The 20,760-nt window shown below is 39.0% G+C and overlaps 1 protein-coding gene across 1 annotated transcript in view; it reads left to right on the top strand.

Annotated features, from left to right (window-relative positions):
- Positions 1-20,760, top strand: part of LOC126169898 (probable cleavage and polyadenylation specificity factor subunit 2) — a 169,497-nt gene that overhangs the window by 127,000 nt on the left and 21,737 nt on the right. Inside the window, exons 11-14 of the mRNA XM_049920681.1 lie at positions 1,698-1,783; positions 2,515-2,792; positions 15,380-15,518; positions 15,672-15,724. Of these exons, the coding sequence (XP_049776638.1) occupies positions 1,698-1,783; positions 2,515-2,792; positions 15,380-15,518; positions 15,672-15,724 (556 nt within the window). The remainder of the gene's footprint in view (positions 1-1,697; positions 1,784-2,514; positions 2,793-15,379; positions 15,519-15,671; positions 15,725-20,760) is intronic.

Consider the following 20,760-nt stretch of genomic DNA (forward strand, 5'->3'; position numbering starts at 1 on the left):
GCGTGACCTGTACTTTTTTCCAATTATTGGGCATGGTTTTTTGTTAGAGAGATCTATGATAGATTGCAATTAGAAGAGGAGCTAACTAGGCTGCAGTTCAGCATGGAATCTGATAGGGATTCCATTGGGCCCTGTAGCTTTGTTCAGTTTTAACGATTTTAGCTGTTCCTTGACACCACTGACATTAATACTGATTTCACTGATATTTTCAAGGATACAAGGATTAAATTGGGGCCATTATCCCATGTTTTTGTGTGTATATGGACATTTGAAAACAGAGTTAAGGATTTCAGCTTTTGCTTTGTTATACTCAATTTTAGTTCCTGTCTCATTCAGTAGGGACTGGATACTAGCTTTGGTGCCACTAACAGCCTTTACATATGACCAGAATTTGAGTCTTGTGGAAGATCATTTGACAATATTCTGCTACGGTAGCCATTGATGGCTTCATACATTGCTCTTTTGACAACCAAATGTGTTTAATTCAACATCTCTCTATCTGTATTCAACATCTCTCTATCTGTAACCGTGTGCTTTGTTTAGCATCTATTATGCAGTAGTCTCTGTTTCTTTAGAAGTTTCTTTACAGTGACTGTGTACCATGGAGGGACCCTCCTATTATGAACTATTCTACTGGGTACATATTTATCCAGTGCATAATCAACTATTCTTTTAGCCTTGAACCTCAGATCTTGTGCATGCAACTGCCCTGTGCTGAAAATTTCAAGTTCCTGTAATTTTTCCAGTCCTGACAAAGCTTACTTACAAAGTCTCAAGAACTGGCTTTAACTGATGATTGTAGGAATGTACTACAACCCTCTACCTATTACTAACATAGGGATTATGAGAATGAGATTAAATTAATTACAGCACACACACAGGCATTTAAACAATCATTCTTCCTGTACTCAATACATTAATGGGATGAGAAGAATTCCTAACAACTGGCACAGTGCGAAATACCTTCTGCCATACATTTCACAGTGGTTCGCAGATATAGGTGTAGAGGCAGTAAAAGATCCCGGCCTCACCCATTCCACACCCCTACGCTTTCACATTTCCTTTTTCGTCTGAAGATGTAACTGAAATTTTTTATGTTTGTATCTAAATACAAATGCTGGTGTCTCAGTTGTACTCATCTTGTTTGGATGACGATTAAAAAGTCACTCTTTTTGTGCCTCATATTTTCTTCATTCTTCCATACAAATGTTACTAGACATTCAACTATCTTCTCTTGACAGTACAAATATAAATAAAACACTTCAGTATTCTGTTCTACCTTGAGTCACACATTAGCTGTAATAATAATAATAATAATAATAATAAGCATTGAGAGGCAAAAAATGATCACCACAGTCCTGACCACCATCTTACTACTGCTCTGTTTAAATCCAGATAGTTAACTGGGCTATTAATACAGCATTAAAGACTCCTACAGGTGAATACCATGCCAGTTTGAAGAATATTATACTCTTCTGTTGTACAGTAAAGGAATCTATCTTAAATATTATGTCTCCATCCTACTAACTTTGAATTATATTTCAGTGATAGTATATTATATTTCTTTAGTTTTTTAGAAATCAGATTAGTAATTTTAGAATCCTACCATATAATTTTAGAAACACTGATCCATTATATTCTTGCTGCACACAGTTTTGAATGATAGGTAATACATATCTAAATTTGGTTTATTATAGATCAGAGGACTACAAGATGGTTGACTCTAATCCTGAAGCAGAAGATAACAAGGAGAATGTTGAAATTAAGGAAGAAGAAGTAACAGGTGGGTTGGCTCTGAACAAAGAAGTGATGTCTGTCATGTTGTGACACCCAAGGACATTTTAGGCAAAATGAGTCTTGTTTTCTAATTTTTGTATTGTGTATCCAGAATGGATTGCAGAAAGAATTCACCTATGCTTCTACCACTTCCATGATGACGTAGTAGTTTCTGCTGAGATTGCAGAGGATTTGAAGCACCAAAATCACTGATGAAAACACAGCATTACACTTGCTATTCATCCACTTCTGACTTACTCTGTTTGCAAGCAGGAGGAATATGATGTTTACTATAGAGTTTTCCTATGCACATATATCCGTCATCATTTCAGGAAATGCCCAAAAATGTGACAGTTGCTATTTTACAGTCTGTTTTGATTTGTCACTGTGCACACCATTCTATCAAATCATATGCTTTCGCTCCACCATTAGTGATTCTCCAGTCTTATTATAACGATTAGAAACTTTCAACGCCTTCTTTCTCTCATTGTTTGTCAGACTCTGCAAAAGGTATGCATTTGTTTGAAAAATTGTACACTCTAGTAACATTAACACACATTAATTAGCCACCACCAATTTTTCATTCTTAAATGTCTTCTGTCCTTTTCGAATGTAGTATGTGCTTTAAGGTGCTCTTTATGTGTGCTACATAGTATGGAAGTAAGAGAATTTTATTTATTGTTTAGTTCCAGTCTTTTGTACCGACCCTTTTGCCTTCAGAAATTATCTTTGTTTTAGTGGACATCACTGAAGTGCCTACGAAGTGTGTGTCATCTGTACGCCAAGTGCGTGTTGTAGCACAAGTCCAGTTCATCGATTTTGAGGGTCGCTCAGATGGTGAAAGTTTGCAAAAAATCTTAGGCCAATTGAAACCACGTCGATTAATCCTTGTGCGAGGAAACACAGAAGGAGTACAGATGCTACAAAATGCATGTAGACACTGGGGAGCAGCTCGTGTATTTGCACCTCAACGTGGAGAAATTGTTGATGCCACAACAGAGACACACATATATCAGGTTAGTTATAACTTTATAAAGTAGAATTTAAATACCAGTTATAGTTATCCTGCACTTTGATGGCAGTGAAAATGTACAGTAGCACTGTAGAACTACTGGTGAAGTCCACCTGCATCACATGATTGGACGGTATTTCTTCCCAGTTCGTTGTCAGAAGTAAAGGATATACAACACTTTCATTCTGCAGATTTCTGCATGCCATGGTGTGTTTTTTGTTGATACTCTTCCATGTGCCGGATATCAGATAATGCCTCAAAGTAAGCTATCGGCTTAACTATATCAGTTTTTTGTATAACCCAGATAGTTGGTGTGTTTCTTTGTTTTGATTTGTGAGTAGTTTTTGTTTGCTGCTTACTAGGCAGATTCTCATACCACTGAGCCATCTGGACATCGATCATTGCACTGCGTGGACTACCCTAACATACCTCCCATCTGACTCAAATTCTCAGCTTATCAAAACACTACATATATAGTGTCCCTTGCCCGTTATCCATTATGCTCATCACTCGTGGCATTTCGCTGATTCCCATAAGAGTTTGAGCCTCATGTGCATATGCACTGAAGAGGTCATTTACTGCCCTCCTGGAAAGTTCTCACGCTCAAAGTATTTACAGGACTGAGAGCTAGCTGAAACCCGAAGTGGAAAGTTCTGAGATATTCAATGAGTCATGGAATGTATATCAGAAAGATGGATGAGAAGCCGTAGGATGCGTGTGTTCATTGCAGTTGACAAAAATATTATCTGTATTAAGGTCGAAACTGAGTGTGTCAATGAAATTACGTGGTTGCATATAGCAGATCTATGTGAAACCAAGTTAATTGTTGGATTTTTACTGGCCACCTGATTCTGCTGTGTCGGTTTTAGTCATTCAGAGAAAGTCTATAGTCAGTAGCAGGTAAATACTCAGCTCATGCTATACTAGTTGGAGGTGATGTCTATAATTTTTCCCCAGTCACTAAAATTTTCTACCTATTTGACTTTGTTTAAATTATCCAACACAACCTTTTGCGTTCTGTTTGGTAAGTATGATTCAAAACAGCCATGTGTAGAACCACCAGTTCCATAACAATTAAGTCTTCCTAAGAGAGTACAATGGGAAATGGAAATGCCGTGTGGCTAGGGCCTCCTGTCGGGTAGACCTGTCGCCTGGTGCAAGTGTTTTGAGTTGACACCACTTCAGTGACTTGTGTGTTGATGGGGATGAGATGATGATGATGATGATGATGATAGAGACAACACAACGCCCAGTCCCTGAGCGGATAAAATCTCCGACCCAGCCGGGCCCGTTGGCTTGACAGTCCCTATCGAGGTGGACAGAGAGTATCATGATCTACACACTCAAACACCTTGGAAAGATTAAAAAAGATACTATCTTTTGATGCATTCTTATTTAAGGCTTGTACTATTTGATGAGTGAATGTATAAATAGCATTCCCAGTTTGAGCAACCCTGGAATCCAAGCTGTGATATGCCAAGTAAATTCTTTCCACTTAAGTGTCGGACTACTTTTGACATTACTTTTTTGAATATTTTGGAAAAAGTTGTCAATAAGGAAACTGGACGATAATCATTCAAGTCTGTCTTCTCACCTTTTTTGGGAAATGGTTTAATAATTGCATAGTTGAACCTGTCTGGAAAAATTCCCTATGCCAGTGATGCATTGCGTATATCACTAAGGACGTTACTTATTAAGTTGGAACAACTTCTCAGAATTCTATTTGAAATTCCATCAACCCCACAAGAGTTTTTGTATTTTAGAATTTTAATGATTTTATTAATTTCAGTGATGGGTGTTAGTGCTACCTCTAGCTGCTTAAAGTAAAATAAATTGTGAGTGGTATCAGTGATATTTGTAACTAAAGCTCTGCAAAAGTCTGGGACATTGGCTGGAGGGGAGGGGGAGGGCAGCAATTTAAAGACAAACAATTGTACTCAAAAAGAAGAATGTCATATAGTTCATAGAGATCATACTTGGTATGTCATTAGCAAACCTCAAACATTTTATTTCTTGTGCCTGATCTTTAATTAATTCTCCAAAATTCTCCTAGGTTTTCTTTAGTGCATGTTTTAATGTACAGATTGAATAGCAGTGGGGTCAGGCAGCAACATCATGTCACTCCTTGCTTCCTGTTCATATTCGTCTACAGATAACCTTAGTCTGGCTTCTGCTGGAGTCACAAATTTTTAGATATCCTTTGTTCCCACAATTTTATCCAGTGTGTGTGTGTGTGTGTGTGTGTGTGTGTGTGTGTGTGTGTGTGTGTGTTTTCTGTAGCTTAGAAGGTTGTTGTTCGTAGTAGGCCACATATAGCTATCTCTTGATAATTCATCTGGCATGTTCAAAATGCAACTGAGAGGCTGAAAATTCGGAAGCTTCACAGGAAGGATGACACTACATGTGAGGCAATGTGTACATCAGATCCATAAAAGAATCTCTGTCTCCCCCCTCTCTTAATTTTAAAGTGTTTCTCTGTGTATGTATTCACATTCCCCCCTCCCCATTACATTATGCTTTTTATTTTTGCTTATCATATGGCTAGGAGTTGTTCACTCTTAGTTGTTTTCTCGCACTGTATTGTCATTTTCATCTCTTGTTTCTGAAAACTTTGGTGTTGGGAATCTTTGTACATCATGCAGTAAACCAATCAGCAAGTTTAACTATCTGTGAGTATATGTATGTAGGAAAAGGGAGAGAAGGAAACGTAGTAGGTGAATATGGATTGGGGCTAAGAAATGAAAGAGGAAGCCGCCTGGTAGAATTTTGCACAGAGCACAACACTTGGTTTAAGCATCATGATGGAAGGTTGTATACATGGAAGAACCCTGGAGATACTAAAAGGTATCAGATAGATTATATAATGGTAAGACAGAGACTTAGGAAGCAGGTTTTAAATTGTAAGACATTTCCAGGGGCAGATGTGGACTCTGTCCACGATCTATTGGTTATGACCTGTAGATTAAAACTGAAGAAACTGCAAAAAGGTGGGAATTTAAGGAGATGGGACCTGGATAAACTGAAAGAACCAGAGGTTGTACAGAGTTTCAGGAAGAGCATAAGGGAACAATTGACAGGAATGGGGGAAAGAAATACAGTAGAAGAAGAATGGGTAGCTTTGAGGGATGAAGTAGTGAAGGCAGCAGAGGATCAAGTAGGTAAAAAGACGAGGGCTAGTAGAAATCCTTGGGTAACAGAAGAAATATTGAATTTAATTGATGAAAGGAGAAAATATAAAAATGCAGTAAATGAAACAGGCAAAAAGGAATACAAACGTCTCAAAAATGAGATCGACAGGAAGTGCAAAATGGCTAAGCAGGGATGGCTAGAGGACAAATGTAAGGATGTAGAGGCTTATCTCACTAGGGGTAAGATAGATACTGTCTACAAGAAAATTAAAGAGACCTTTGGAGAAAAGAGAACCACTTGTATGCACATCAAGAGCTCAGATGGAAACCCAGTTCTAAGCAAAGAAGGGAAAGCAGAAAGGTGGAAGGAGTATATAGAGGGTCTATACAAGAGCGATGTACCTGAGGACAATATTATGGAAATGGAAGAGGATGTAGATGAAGATGAAATGTGAGATACGATACTGCGTGAAGAGTGTGACAGAGCACTGAAAGACCTAAGTCGAAACAAGGCCCCCGGAGTAGACAACATTCCATTGGAACTACTGACGGCCTTGGGAGAGCCAGTCCTGACAAAACTCTACCATCTGGTGAGCAAGATGTATGAAACAGGCGAAATACCCTCAGACTTCAAGAAGAATATAATAATTCCAATCCCAAAGAAAGCAGGTGTTGACAGATGTGAAAATTACCGAACAATCAGTTTAATAAGCCACAGCTGCAAAATACTAACACGAATTCTTTACAGACGAATGGAAAAACTAGTAGAAGCCGACCTCGGGGAAGATCAGTTTGGATTCCGTAGAAATACTGGAACACGTGAGGCAATACTGACCTTACGACTTATCTTAGAAGAAAGATTAAGGAAAGTCAAACCTACGTTTTTAGCATTTGTAGACTTAGAGAAAGCTTTTGACAATGTTGACTGGAATACTCTCTTTCAAATTCTAAAGGTGGCAGGGGTAAAATACAGGGAGCGAAAGGCTATTTACAATTTGTACAGAAACCAGATGGCAGTTATAAAAGTCTAGGGACATGAAAGGGAAGTAGTGGTTGGGAAGGGAGTAAGACAGGGTTGTAGCCTCTCCCCGATGTTATTCAATCTGTATATTGAGCAAGCAGTAAAGGAAACAAAAGAAAAATTTGGAGTAGGTATTAAAATCCATGGAGAAGAAATAAACACTTTGAGGTTCGCCGATGACATTGTAATTCTGTCAGAGACAGCAAAGGACTTGGAAGAGCAGTTGAACGGAATGGATGGTGTCTTGAAGGGAGGATATAAGATGAACATCAACAAAAGCAAAACGAGGATAATGGACTGTAGTCGAATTAAGTCGGGTGATGTTGAGGGTATTAGATTAGGAAATGAGACACTTACAGTAGTAAAGGAGTTTTGCTATTTGGGGAGCAAAATAACTGATGATGGTCGAAGTAGAGAGGATATAAAATGTAGACTGGCAATGGCAAGGAAAGCGTTTCTGAAGAAGAGAAATTTGTTAACATCGAGTATAGATTTAAGTGTCAGCAAGTCATTTCTGAAAGTATTTGTATGGAGTGTAGCCATGTATGGAAGTGAAACATGGACGGTAAATAGTTTGGACAAGAAGAGAATAGAATCTTTCGAAATGTGGTGCTACAGAAGAATGCTGAAGATTAGATGGTAGATCACATAACTAATGAGGAAGTATTGAATAGGATTGGGGAGAAGAGAAGTTTGTGGCACAACTTGACCAGAAGAAGGGATCAGTTGGTAGGACATGTTCTGAGGCATCAAGGGATCACCAGTTTAGTATTGGAGGGCAGCGTGGAGGTAAAAATCGTAGGGGGAGACCAAGAGATGAATATACTAAGCAGATTCAGAAGGATGTAGGTTGCAGTAGGTACTGGGAGATGAAGAAGCTTGCACAGGATAGAGTAGCATGGAGAGCTGCATCAAACCAGTCTCGGGACTGAAGACCACAACAACAACAACATGTATCATTATTCAGTGTAGCATTTGTAAAGTAAATATAATTTGTTTTGTGGTCTTTTGTGTATCTGTAAATAATCAGTGTTTGTTAGTGAGCCCTATTAATATTGTGCCTTGCAGATTCACAAGAATAATTTTTAATTAGAACCGTAGATCCTGATATGGCTTCTACTGTTTCCCTCATCTTTGTACACTCATTCTTTCTGTTTGTATGCAGGTGATATATATGAAAGTGCTGTTTAGCATTGAATAGTTTTTCTCTGCAGTGAAGAATGCTAGTACATACACACACTGTGTAAGTTTTCTAATAGGTCATAACCTCCCTATTAGCTGTCAGTTACAGTCTTGCAAATAAAACTGTATAATTTTGCAATTTATTGGTAACAAATGTTACTACTATAACTCCAGAAAGTAGAAATACAACTATTCATATACTGGGTGTCTGGGGAAAAGATTCAAATATTTATGTACGATGTAGTATGCAATGAGGAAAGAAAGAAAATTCTGATAAACATTGGTCTTAAACCTAGGAGTTATGATCTATTATCTTTACTGCCACCAATCACCATTCTCTGTGCTGCTCTTCGCAACATATGCTCGATGTGACCACCGTCCATTGTAATGCAGCTTTCCACTCCACATCTCGTGGAATCATACATTCATTGCTGGTATGACATCACAGGCACTGAAAACATGTTCTTGTAGTGTGTCCATATCATTTATGGGCACTGCATACACCAAGGTCTTTACATGTCTCCAAAGCAAATACTCCACAGGGTTAAAGTCAGGAGAACAGGAAGACTTCTGTTAGGTGTTACCTCACTTAAAGTTGAAAATGGACTGGGGCACTATTATGCATGCACCACATTTGCAGTCATTCATGTAACTGCACATTCTCCAGCAACACAGTACCTAGCATCATTCAGTGTATTGTGTAGAACATAGGTACCGAACAGTCTGTCCTGTTGTGCCTGCCATAACATTGATGGTTAATGTCTGCTGGTGTCATTTCTCTTCAAGTGCATGTGGGTTGGCGTTGGCTCTTATGTGCTTATTATGGTAAGTTGCAATACCAACTCTCATGAAGCCCACCTTGTCAGTAAACAACAGCTTTGCTGTGAACTGCAGATCGTGAGCATATGTTTGGAGAAACCACTGGCAGAATGTAATCTGGTGGGCTGATCGTATGGCAGCAGAGCTTGGACTCATTGCATGTCATAGAAATAGAGCAACTGTTCAAGGAGAACTGTCCCGACAACAGACATATCACACCTTTTGCTGCAGCTATTCTTCGGACACTCATTCCAGAGTTGTCTTCCACATAATCGAATACCCATTGCTTCATATCAGGTACTAGGTCTGCCACAATCCTGTGCTTATGGTGCAAAGGATCCTGTTTCCAAAAAGTTGCTGGAAGCGTACTAAACGTCTTTACAGATTGTATACATTGTTGTAGATATTTGCCAGTATGCAGGTTACATGCCCGTAGGCTGCTTCTGTCTGCTTGTCTGTACCAGCAGACTGTGCCATATCCTGTGTTTAACAGTAGCCATCTATTAGGAGTTGTACGTCCAGTGACATACATGGAAACAAATTACCGTAATTTACCCGGTCGCACACTTTGACTTGGCCCTTCTGTGATTGGTGTAAGTCATCTGACTTTGCACTACTGTGGAATGTTCAAGCTCATTGCCACCCTTGGCTAAATAACAGTATTGTGCACCATAACAATAACTAACCATTGTGAATAATGTATTGATCCATGTTTCGGTTTTGTGCATAGTGATTTTAGTATTATTTACAGATGTGACTGAAGAAGTTGTAGATAATCCTCCTACCAACTCGTCATCAGCTGTTGTGTCACTTCTGTTACGCATTAATCTATTGCACGTTCCTTTCTTTCATAAGGACGTGGGTCTTTTCTGAGCAGCCAGTCTGCTACAAGCTGATCACAAGCTTCTGCTCCCAGCATCCTCCTGTCAGGGGCCAAGTAAAAGTGTGAGATCAGTACTGCTGTGTCAGAACAGACAATGCACCATATGAATACTGTGGGTACACCAGCTGAAAATAACGTACCTGACTGATACACTATGTACTGTAGTATGCTGTGGAATACCATATGCATCCTTGTATTGGGTGCATGCTTGATACCAATGCAAATACTTTGTGTTGCATAAACTTGTAGTATGTTCTGTTGCCTCATTTGTCTCATGCCAAAGTGTTCAGTGTGCAAGATATGTTCCTCATACACATGCAGGCCATAACTCTGAAGATATGAGGTTTTAAGACCAATGTTTATGGGAATGTTTTTCTTCCCCCTCAACTTTTCTAGTTGTTTCAGATTTTGTAAAGGAAAGTGTATGAAATAAGTGCATTAAATGTGACACTATGCTACAGATCAATCTATTTCACATTCAGTGGCTTCGTCAACTTGCAACCAAATTGTCACCTTCAAATTAATCTAGACATAAGGCTATGATACATATCAACCTGTCTCTATAGCCAAGATTTCAGGGGAAAGTACCATACCACACATTAGCCTTTTAAGCGCACATTTTATGAAACATAATAAGGCATTTTATTTGTTGTACAGTCCTTGTTTTGAATTGTCTTACATAAATGCAACACATGAACAAATTCGTGCAGTAGTTACCTTTTTTTCCAGAAAAATCCAAAATTGTGAATTATTGTAATTTGTTTAGGTGAATTTTTTTCTATGTGGTTTTCTGCTTTATAAACACATGGGAAAGCTTTGTCATCAACATCTGCAGCAGAAGTATATTTTTTTATTGTTTTCATTGCTGCATTTACAACTGCACTAGAGGGAACCTCTCTGTCATCGTCACTATCACAGTCACTTTCTGCACTCTCTCTGCATTTTCAAGTGTTTGAAAGTCAGTCACATCCTCAACATACACACTTTCAACAGTGATATCATCATCATCAGTGTGTACAAAATCTTGCGCTGGATGCTCCAACTGCTGCTTTTCCCATGATGAAGCATGTAGTTTTTCAGCGTTGTCATTAATACTCAGGTCCAGTGTGTCAGATCCATTTCCTTAGTCTGCTTCAGTGAATCCAGCTTTTCGGAAGCATTTGAAGATGGTGTACTCATTGACTTCTGTCTATGCCTTGACAACACTGTGCAAATCATCTAAATTTGACACTTTAAAATGAGGCTGGGTCTTCCCCAACTTCTGTTGAATTTAATGACTTCTGCTCAATGACTTTCCTGTAATAAGTTTTGAAGGCATACCGTATTTACTCGAATCTAAGCTGCACTCAACTCTAAGCCGCACCTGAGATATGAAGCTCGAAATCAAGGAAAACAATTTTCCAGAGTCTAAGCCGCACCTGAAATTAGAGACTCGAAATTCAAGGGAAGAGAAAAGTTTTAGGCTGCACCTCCGAATCGAAACAAAGTTTGTCCATCGTAGTATGAAACACAATTTAGGTCGAATGAATGATGATACAGCTACAGTTGTTTGGTTCGAGTCGTAAGCGTAGTAGTTAGCTTTGCCAGGTAGCCATTGCTATGCGTCAGGCGCTCCGTCTGTATTTATATGGGTACCCTTCCTTTTTCGCGTGCTTCGTCTGGTTTGAATTGATTGCTTATTTTTCTTTGATCTGATAAGTGCCGTTCCCTTTGTTATAGGTGTTTACGTCACTCTAAGCTGAAAATGCATTACTGTACTGTGTCATGCATTGTATGTCGCATTCTGATAATGAGTGTTTACGACCTGTCGCCGCTCGCGGCATGGCTTGCTCTTGTGCACGCTACTGCCACTTTTTTAAAAAAAAGGAATCGTCTTATTGGCGAAACAATGGCAAGAGACTGCTATTTGCTGTTACTTACAATACTGCTTTTTTTGATAATGATCAACAAGAACCAAATAATAGACTGCATATGGTAGAAGATGTTCTGAAGGAAGAGTTTAGTGGAAATTTTTCTCCATTTGAAAATCTTTGCAGACGCCTCTTTAGTACATTAAATTCTGCACAGAACTTAGTCATCTTAGATTTAAAAATCTAGTCAAATGCCTTTATTAGGCAGACAGGATTTAAATGAGATAGCAGCAAACATGAAAGAATACATGGCAAAATGTTTATATTCGTATTATTCTTATGGTAAAGAGAATACTGTATGTGATTCACAATTCATAATAGTTCCTATTAGCAACCATCTCTTCTCACAGGTAGGAAAAAAATTCAGAAATCAGAATGTAGAGTTGGCCATGTTGACAAACATCCCAAACACTCTTGCCAGTCAGATTTTCGTAGTACATTGAAATGCTGCTGCATTCGAAGATGAACAAAACGGAATTTGTACTTACTTCGTTGGATAATGTATGAAAATGCAGTGGTCGAAACTAGTGGCGGAGAAAAAAAGCTCGTCTTCCAACTTTTTTCAAAATTTTATTTACTGACGCAGAGGTTTTGGCGCCAGTACTTATCTTTGTGCCTGCAAAGCATGCCCGCGTAGCGCTACATATATTCGACGGCAGAAGTTAGTTGTGGCGGCACCTACCAACATTTTTAGAACTTCCACTTACTTTGCACTCGATTCTAGGGCGCAGGCGGTTTTTTGGATTACAAAAACCGGAAAAAAAGTGCGGCTTAGATTCGAGTAAATACGGTAGATAATACCAAAATCCAAGGGCTGCAATTAGCAATTAGCTTGTGTGATTTAGTGGCAGAAACTCTCATTGCACTTTTTCTTTTGCAGGGCAGCAATTCACTAACAAGAATTTCTGGTTGTGAGTTTCCGTTCTTGCATCAGGGCAACACAGTTGCACCTTCAATAATTCTGACGTCATCCATGCTTCATTGTTGGCACTGTAGCTTGTTGACAATGTTTTTATATTTTTAAAACGAAGGTTTAGCTTTTTCGAACCTTCAGTGTTTGTGCTTAGCAGTACTGCCATGAGAACTTACTGTATTTGCTTCCATGGCAGTTTTTGACTTTGAAGGCAAATGTTTTGTTTGAAAGGATGGTGAAAAGGAGACCTGAGATGCAGAGAAGTCTGTAATACCAAGCCCATTGACCACTTTTCAGCACCTTTTTGTGCAACATCTCACTGTTCACTGGAATGTTCAAAGCATGTGCAGTGTGAAACCAGTTCTTCGTAATTTCTTCTAATCCTGTGGGTGTTTTTAATTATTTATTTGGGAATTTGGCTCACTGTTACTTGCACTTTCCAAGATAGAGTATTTGCTTTTCACGATGGCATCAATCATACACACAGGCACTCTTAAACTCTGTACTAATGCAACACATGCTCCACAATCAACTTCAACTCTTTTGAGACTTTTTACCCTCCCTTTCATCAAAAGGGCTTTCCTATCTCTTTTGGTAACACTTGTTCTTCCATTTAAAAACTTTCACAGAAAACACTCAGTTTGGGGGGGGGGGGGGCGACAGAAAAAACTAACAATACACCTCAGTCACTTCACAAGGCAACAATCACGCAACACTGTACAGACAGTAAACCCATGGCACATCAGGTGATGAGAGTAGCTGTGTCGATTGAAATTGACTCACTTCAGTTGTAGCAACAGTTTGTCAGCAATGCCAATGTTGTCAACTTTAGCAAGCAGCTGACACTATGTTCAGTGCATATACAAACAATAAACAAAACTACAGTATATTATCAAATTAAAGTGGATGTCATCTGCATATGATCCTGATCACAAGGCAAAGTTAATAGTGAAACAATATGGTTACAATAATGTAAGGATACTACTTATTGCGTACCACAATGTATTGCGGGATAAAATTGGTAGTGACAAGAAACAAATGAATGTTCCTCTGAAGTCATACCTTCTTCTGACTTCTGATAAATCGGTTATTCCCATCAGCCACGATACCAAGTAGAGGTTGCCAGTAGCAGGAGACAAATCACAAATTGTTCCCACTTTCACAGATTCAGATCGGCTGAGTAGAGCGCCCAGGTGCCAAGAAAGAGAACCGCTTAATGTTTGTAAACACAACTTGAAGACCAACACAATGCCAGTGTCAGTTACATCTGTGCTTTTTTCCCACAAACATTGTTTCATAAAGCATAAAGTCATGGGAAAATTATAAATATGTTAATGTAAAAAGAGAGCAACATAGTGAACATAGGAAATTTGACAGGAGTGATAAAAAACGTTGTAAACAGCAGAAAAACATTAATTCTGGGAATGTAGGAGTGGGGTCCTACTGTATTGCAAAGAACTTCTCATGACAATATATTAACGTAAACTATTGAAATTATGAGTGAGCCTGTTGATGAAGTTCTTAGAATATATGGCAGTTACAGTTATCCAGACAGTGAAGATAACATTTAGAATTACAGGATGGAAGAAATTATTTAAAATGAGCATATTAGAAAACAGTGAGAAATAAAGAACATTTCTGTATTTAATAGTAGCCGTTCATAATACCACTAACTACTGTATCACAGGAGTAATATTTCCTTTATTTTGTCAGATTCTTATATTTTTAAATATTATTTAGTGCCCATCCTAGGCAACTCAATTTTGCTGCTTATTTAATCAAGCAGGCCTCTCACTTGGCCTCATAAGGCTGAGGGGACTTCGCTACAGACTTTCTGGCATTATAAAATTTGATGTGGCCAATAGGAATCAGACTCAGACTAGTGATGCTACCCACTAAACAATGAATACAGTCAGTCCTTAAGTTCGGTCTCCTGATTTATTTAGAAGAAAGATAACTGTCAATGTTCTCCATAATCTTCGGACACATTCTATTTTCTGTGGTATTCTAATAAGAATTTAGAATGGAAGATTTAGCTACCAAAACATGAGATAATGGTTATTTACATCCTCTTTTTTTTTCCAGAAGACAGTTTCTCTTTGACCCCTTTTTTTATTTATTTAAAAAGTTGAGATTTTTTAAAGTCATGCCCATATAAAACTGAACTGAAGATCATCTTAACATTTCTGTAATTGGTGCAAATAATGTTTTTTGTGAAACACAACTCATTCATAACTCCATTCAAAAAAATTTTCACGCCACGCTTATTTGTCATTGTTAGTGTCCGCCCCCCTCCACCCAATGATCTCACTTGCATCACTATAAAATTTACCCTCATGCTCTGAAATTCTTAGTAACTCTGACAGACATATTTACAAAGTAGAAAAAAATTATTTCATAGCTTTTGAAACTGTTACTTCAATCCTGAAGGAGGAAAGGGGACAGGTTTCGGAAGAGAGAGTCACATCTCTGACTCCACATAGAGAGGGAGCCAGTTGGGATACAGTGATCTGACCCTTCTTTCCAAACGTATACCTTTTTCTTCTGGGAGAAAGGAACTAACATTTCCAAAAGTAAGTCTTCAGGCAGTACTAGGAAATTTGACTTTTGGAGGTAACCACTGGCCAGCTATTCTGTCTATGTTTTAACAATCTTTCAAATTAATTTTCCATTTGATACACTCTCTGTAAAATTTGTTTGATAAGTAATTAACTCTTTCACCCTGTGTTTGTAAGGTTCGGCTGACAGATGCTCTTGTTTCATCACTTCAACTGAAACGTGGAAAAGATGCAGAGCTAGCATGGATAGATGCTCACATAACTACAAGAGAAGCTTCAAAGGATGTAAAACCTGTAGATGCAGATACAGAGAAAGGTATGCTCAAGGCTACTTAATTGCAGTCACAGAAGCTTTCATCTAACCACTCTGATATGTACTTTATCCACTTTATAATATTTGATGTGTGCTGCTTTCCTATTTTTTTAGAAACTGTAATTGGTAACTATGTATTATTTTTCTGTCTTTTAGACGAAAAGGACGATGACCAGATATATACTCTGGAACCGTTGCCTCTCAATCAGGTAAGATACTCAGCTGTTATCAGTTTAGGTTAAAATAGATATAAGTGCTAAACACAAACGTAACAGATGAAATCTACAAATTACATTAAGATATGTGCTGAAATTGCGTATTTCAAGATGAAAAAAAAAAAATCGAGGACCTACAACCACTCATACCTCATATGAGTATCACCCCTCTGTAATTGAGGCCCCTAGTACCCTCTAGAACACTGAGGTTAGACTCGGGGGTAGCCACCCTTGCAGTGGATACCTTCTTACTGTAGGCACCTCTAGTGCTGGGCAGGAGCGTTTGCATGCCTCATAGATGCTAAGGGCTATATCGGCGTTAGTGTAGCTACAGGCATTTGAGAAGGTCTCCCCTTACTGTATTCACAAGGCGTTGAAGGGTGTTGCTGGTCCTGAAAAAGTGTTAAACGACTTTGTAGTGGAACCGTTCTATTTGAAACTGTCACATCAAACCAAGTATCTAAGCTTCTGTGATGCAAGGCTGTAGGTGACTACCCTATTGTAGCTGAGCTGAATAATACTCTTAACTTATGAAAAGGTGTGGTTATCTGCTTCGATGTAATGGAGATGGACTGTGAAGAGTTCTGTGAAGAAAGGAAAAATATGGGTGGTATGGTAGTGCAGAACTATATGAGGAGACTCAGAGGCACAGTGGAGAAAACAACAACATTTATTCTAATACTCAACACTCTAGAATTATCTGAGCATATTCTTGCAGACTACATCTGTCTTAATGTGTAACCTTATGTTCCCAACCCAGTGTGATCTGTCAAATATCAAAGATTTGGAGGTGGCTCAGCTCTCAGGCAACTCTTGTACACTTCCTCCAAAATGTATAAACTGCTCAAAGGATCACCCAGTATGGAGCAGCAAGGAAAGGAAAATTCAGGAGTTGGAAGTTGTGGAACGCATACCCTATTGTGAAGCTAAAATAGCTTTCCAAGCTGTGCAACCTTTGGCATTTGCTATTTCTGTTGCATTGGCCTTTAAGAAGCCAGTCTGTCAAGTGTGATGGCTCCACGTAAACTCAGACAGACTGCAGATTCAAATATGAGTAAATGCTCACATCAGTGCACCAGCGGGGAGGGTGGGGGTGCTAGCTATGCTTGGACACAAAATTATTTGGAAGTTGTCAACAACAGAATTGGAACCTCAGCCACATTCCATCGCACCTATTAGAGCATGCGAAGCCAGCATCCTCGCTAACCATGCAAGCTGCTCGTCCTACAAGTAAGAACAAACTTCACACAAAAATTAATTCATAATCGAAGAAAGGGCAGCAAAACTGTTGTATTGGAAGGCACTCTCCCATTCTGATGGTGATTTTATGGTGGAGAACACTGATGTCAACATTGAGGAACTGGAGAGCTGAGCACCATGTCATGTTCCCCCTGACCTTTCTGGTAAATCACCACCACCAAGGGAGCACGACAAAGACAACCGCCACTAATCAATGGCTCCGACTGGGACTAACGTGTTTCTGTGGAACTTAAATGGATACTGATCACATTAAAAGAATTGCAGCTCCTGAGCCAGGAAAAACTGTTCTGCGTCTGATTACAAGAAACTCATTCTAAAGTCACTGATACACCCAGATTGAGGGGCTATCACCCCTACAGAATGGATGATGTTACTGGAGACAGGGCTAAGGGGGGAGTGGCTGTTTCTGCCGATGACAGATGCCACACTTGTTTGCCCATGTTATGACAACCATACTAGTATTTGCAGTGGATGTTTCACATCAGTTAAAATCACTTCGTGTTCTTTATACCTTCCATCTTATAATGTGTCAGATGCAGGCCCTGACAGAACTTTTTAGGACATTGCCTTGCCCCTTGCTCATTGTGAGTGACTTCATTGCTCACAATGTGCAGTGGGGGTTAGCTGCCATTTGCTCCAGTGGTCGAATTATTGATCTTCGTGCCCGTTGAGAGACTATCTGTCCTTTGAATTCTGGTCAAAAAAGACTCTTTTCTACAGCTGCACGGTCATCTTCAGCCAATTGATCTTTGTTTTTGCTCCCCAGTCATTGCAGATTTAGTTCAGTCTGAAATGATCACAGATTTGCATTCTGATGACCACTTTCCAGTGTAGGTTTTTCTTCTGACTCACAGTTGTCGATAGGGAACCACAAAAATGGATGGTTCAAAGGGCAAATTGGTTGTGATACAGTCAGCAGGCCATCTTCGAACAGCAGGATTGTGCACAGGAGACTGTGGATCATACCACCTGTGTGATCCAACAAGCCGACACATTGGTAGCTTGTCCTATTTTAATATTGGACAGTCTGCGTCTTCCAACAAGCTGACACACTGGTAGCTTGTCCTATTTTAATATTGGACAGTCTGCATCTTCCAACAAGCTGACACACTGGTAGCTTGTCCTATTTTAATACTGGACAATCTGCGTCTTGTACTGATGACCATACTCTTTGTTTTTGTTGTGTTTATTTGCATCCCATATTCCACACAAGCTTCATTCAGAACTTCCAGCATGTTATTCCCTGGCCACTCACTTTCTGCCACTAATACCATGTCATCAGCAAATCTTATGCACACTTTTCTCTTTCCACCAATACATATTCCTCTCTTCCCATGTAAGCCTTTCGCAATAATCTCTTCAAGGCATATGTTAAACAACAGTGGGGAAAGGCAACAACCTTGTCTAACATCTCGTCCAATGCTGCTTCCTTCTGACATTTCATTTCCAATTATTATCCTTAATTTCTGGTGTAAATATAGATTCTGTATCAGTCGTCTCTCTTTTCAATCTACTCCTTTCCTCTTGAAAGTACCTATCAGCTTGTTCCACTGAACTCTGTCAAAAGCTTAATCTAAATCTATAAAACAGCAAAGATTTCTATACCTTTTTCCATGAGTCTTTCTCCTGTAGTTCTTGACAGGCCAGTAGGATCTCTTGTTCCTTTTCCTCTTCTAAATCCGAACTGCTTCTCTGCAATCCCTCTTTCCAGCTTGCCATATAGCCTTCTGTTCAACACTCTCAGCAACACTATAGCTGCATGAGAAATTAGACCGATGGTCCTATGCTCTTCACATTTTGCAGTGCTTCCTTTTTTCTCTATTGGTATCATAACTGTTGCAAGGAAGTCCTCAGGCCATTCCCCTTTGTCATATATCTCATTACAGAGGTAGTGTATTTTTTTTCTTGCCTTGTTTCCCAGACTCTTCAACAGTTCTGCTGGCAAATCATTAATTCCACATGCATTCATCTCCTTCAGTGCCTTTTCTACTTCCGCTTCCACGATGGTGAATCCCTTTCCATCTTCAGGCACATATTGCTCCTCTTCAACCTTAATTTCGCTTTGTATTTTATCCCCCTTATACAGTTATTCAGTATATTCTTGCCATCTGTTCAAAACCTCTTCTGCTAGAGTACCATCCACTCTTTCTATTTCTGTGTTATTCCTCTTTCTTTTACATTCGAAAACTATCTCACTAGCTAGTCTCTACATCATTTCATACTTACCCTCTTTCTCCATATTCTCTATTTCACCACATTTCTGTTTCATCCATTTTCCCTTGCTTCTTCAGATTTTCTTCTTAATTCATTATTCAGTTTCCTGTATCTCTTTTTGCCTTCTTCAGTTTCTACATTTTTCCACTTTCTCCACTCTTCTATCTTTTTCAACATGTTTTTTGTTATCCATTCTTTCCTGGTACTTTGAGGTACTCTGTAATTCCTAGTGCTTCTCTGGCAGAGTGCATGAGTCCTTCCCTCATTTTTATCCATTGTTCATTAACACTTTCAACAACACTACCTCTTTCCCATTTCTCCATAAATCTGTTTTCCAAATCTGATGCCTTTCCTACCTCTTTGAGTCTTTCTTTGTTGGTCTTTCTTTTGCTTTAACTCCTCAGACTTTTTGCAACTTCACTTGTATTTCTCCCACTACTAGGTTGTGGTCTGAATTTATATCTGCTCCTGGATAAGCTTTGGCATTCTTCAAACAGTTTTTAAACCTTTTTTGTATCAGGATGTAGTCCAACTTGTATCTTTCCCTATTCAAATTTGACACCCATGTTGTGTAATGTCTCCTTTTGTGGTGTCCAAATAATGTGTTACCCAAAGTTAATGAATTTTATTTACAGAAACTAATTAGTCGTTCACCCCTCTCATTTCTTATTCCTAATCCAAATTTTTCTACTTTATCTTCATCTCTTTCTTCATCCCCCACTGCATTCCAGTCACCCCATGATGATAATGCAGGCATTTCTATTTTCTTTCTCGATGAGTTCTAGTATTTTCTCATACTATTCTTCCACTTCCTCGTCTCTATGTTGGCTGGTTGGCATATATACCTGTATTAACACCAGATCTTTTGACCTACTTTTCAGTGGTATCTTCATCAGTCTTCCATCAATAGATAGTACCATCATTACTTTATTTTTCAGCTTTTTCTCTATCAGTATTCCTACACCGTTTAACTACGTAATAAGGAGGTCTACATTTTCCAGTCTCCATGTAGGAATTGGAATCTGCTCTGCCTGCAGCCAGAGACATCGCTTCAAGATTGGAGCTTCAGTTCAAAATAGAACGCAAAAGTGACAAAAAGCAAAGGTTAATAGAGATTCGCGCATCTATGAAAAGATCTGTGCGCAAAGCATCCAACAACTACCACCGTCACACCTAAGCAAAATATCTGGCAGACAACTCAAGAAAATTTCAGTCGTGTGTAAAATTGCTTAGCAGGTTTAAGGCTTCCATTCAGTCCCTTGTCAACCAGTCTGGTGTGGCAGTTGAAGATAGCAAAATGAAAGCTGAAGTTTTAAATTTCACATCCAAGAAATTGTTCACACTTGAGAATCCTGTATGGACAAGATAATAAAAAGCATACCTAGTGTAGAGAAACAATTGGAAGATTTGAAAGCAGATAAATCACCAGGTCCGGATGGAATCCTAGTTTGATTTTACAAAGAGTACTCTGCAGCATTGGCCCCTTATTTAACTTGCATTTATCATGCATTCTTGCCCAGCAGGGAATCCCAAGCAACTGGAAAAAAGCGCAGGTG

Source organism: Schistocerca cancellata, chromosome 1 (assembly GCF_023864275.1).
Source record: "Schistocerca cancellata isolate TAMUIC-IGC-003103 chromosome 1, iqSchCanc2.1, whole genome shotgun sequence".
NCBI classification, from domain to species: domain Eukaryota; kingdom Metazoa; phylum Arthropoda; class Insecta; order Orthoptera; family Acrididae; genus Schistocerca; species Schistocerca cancellata.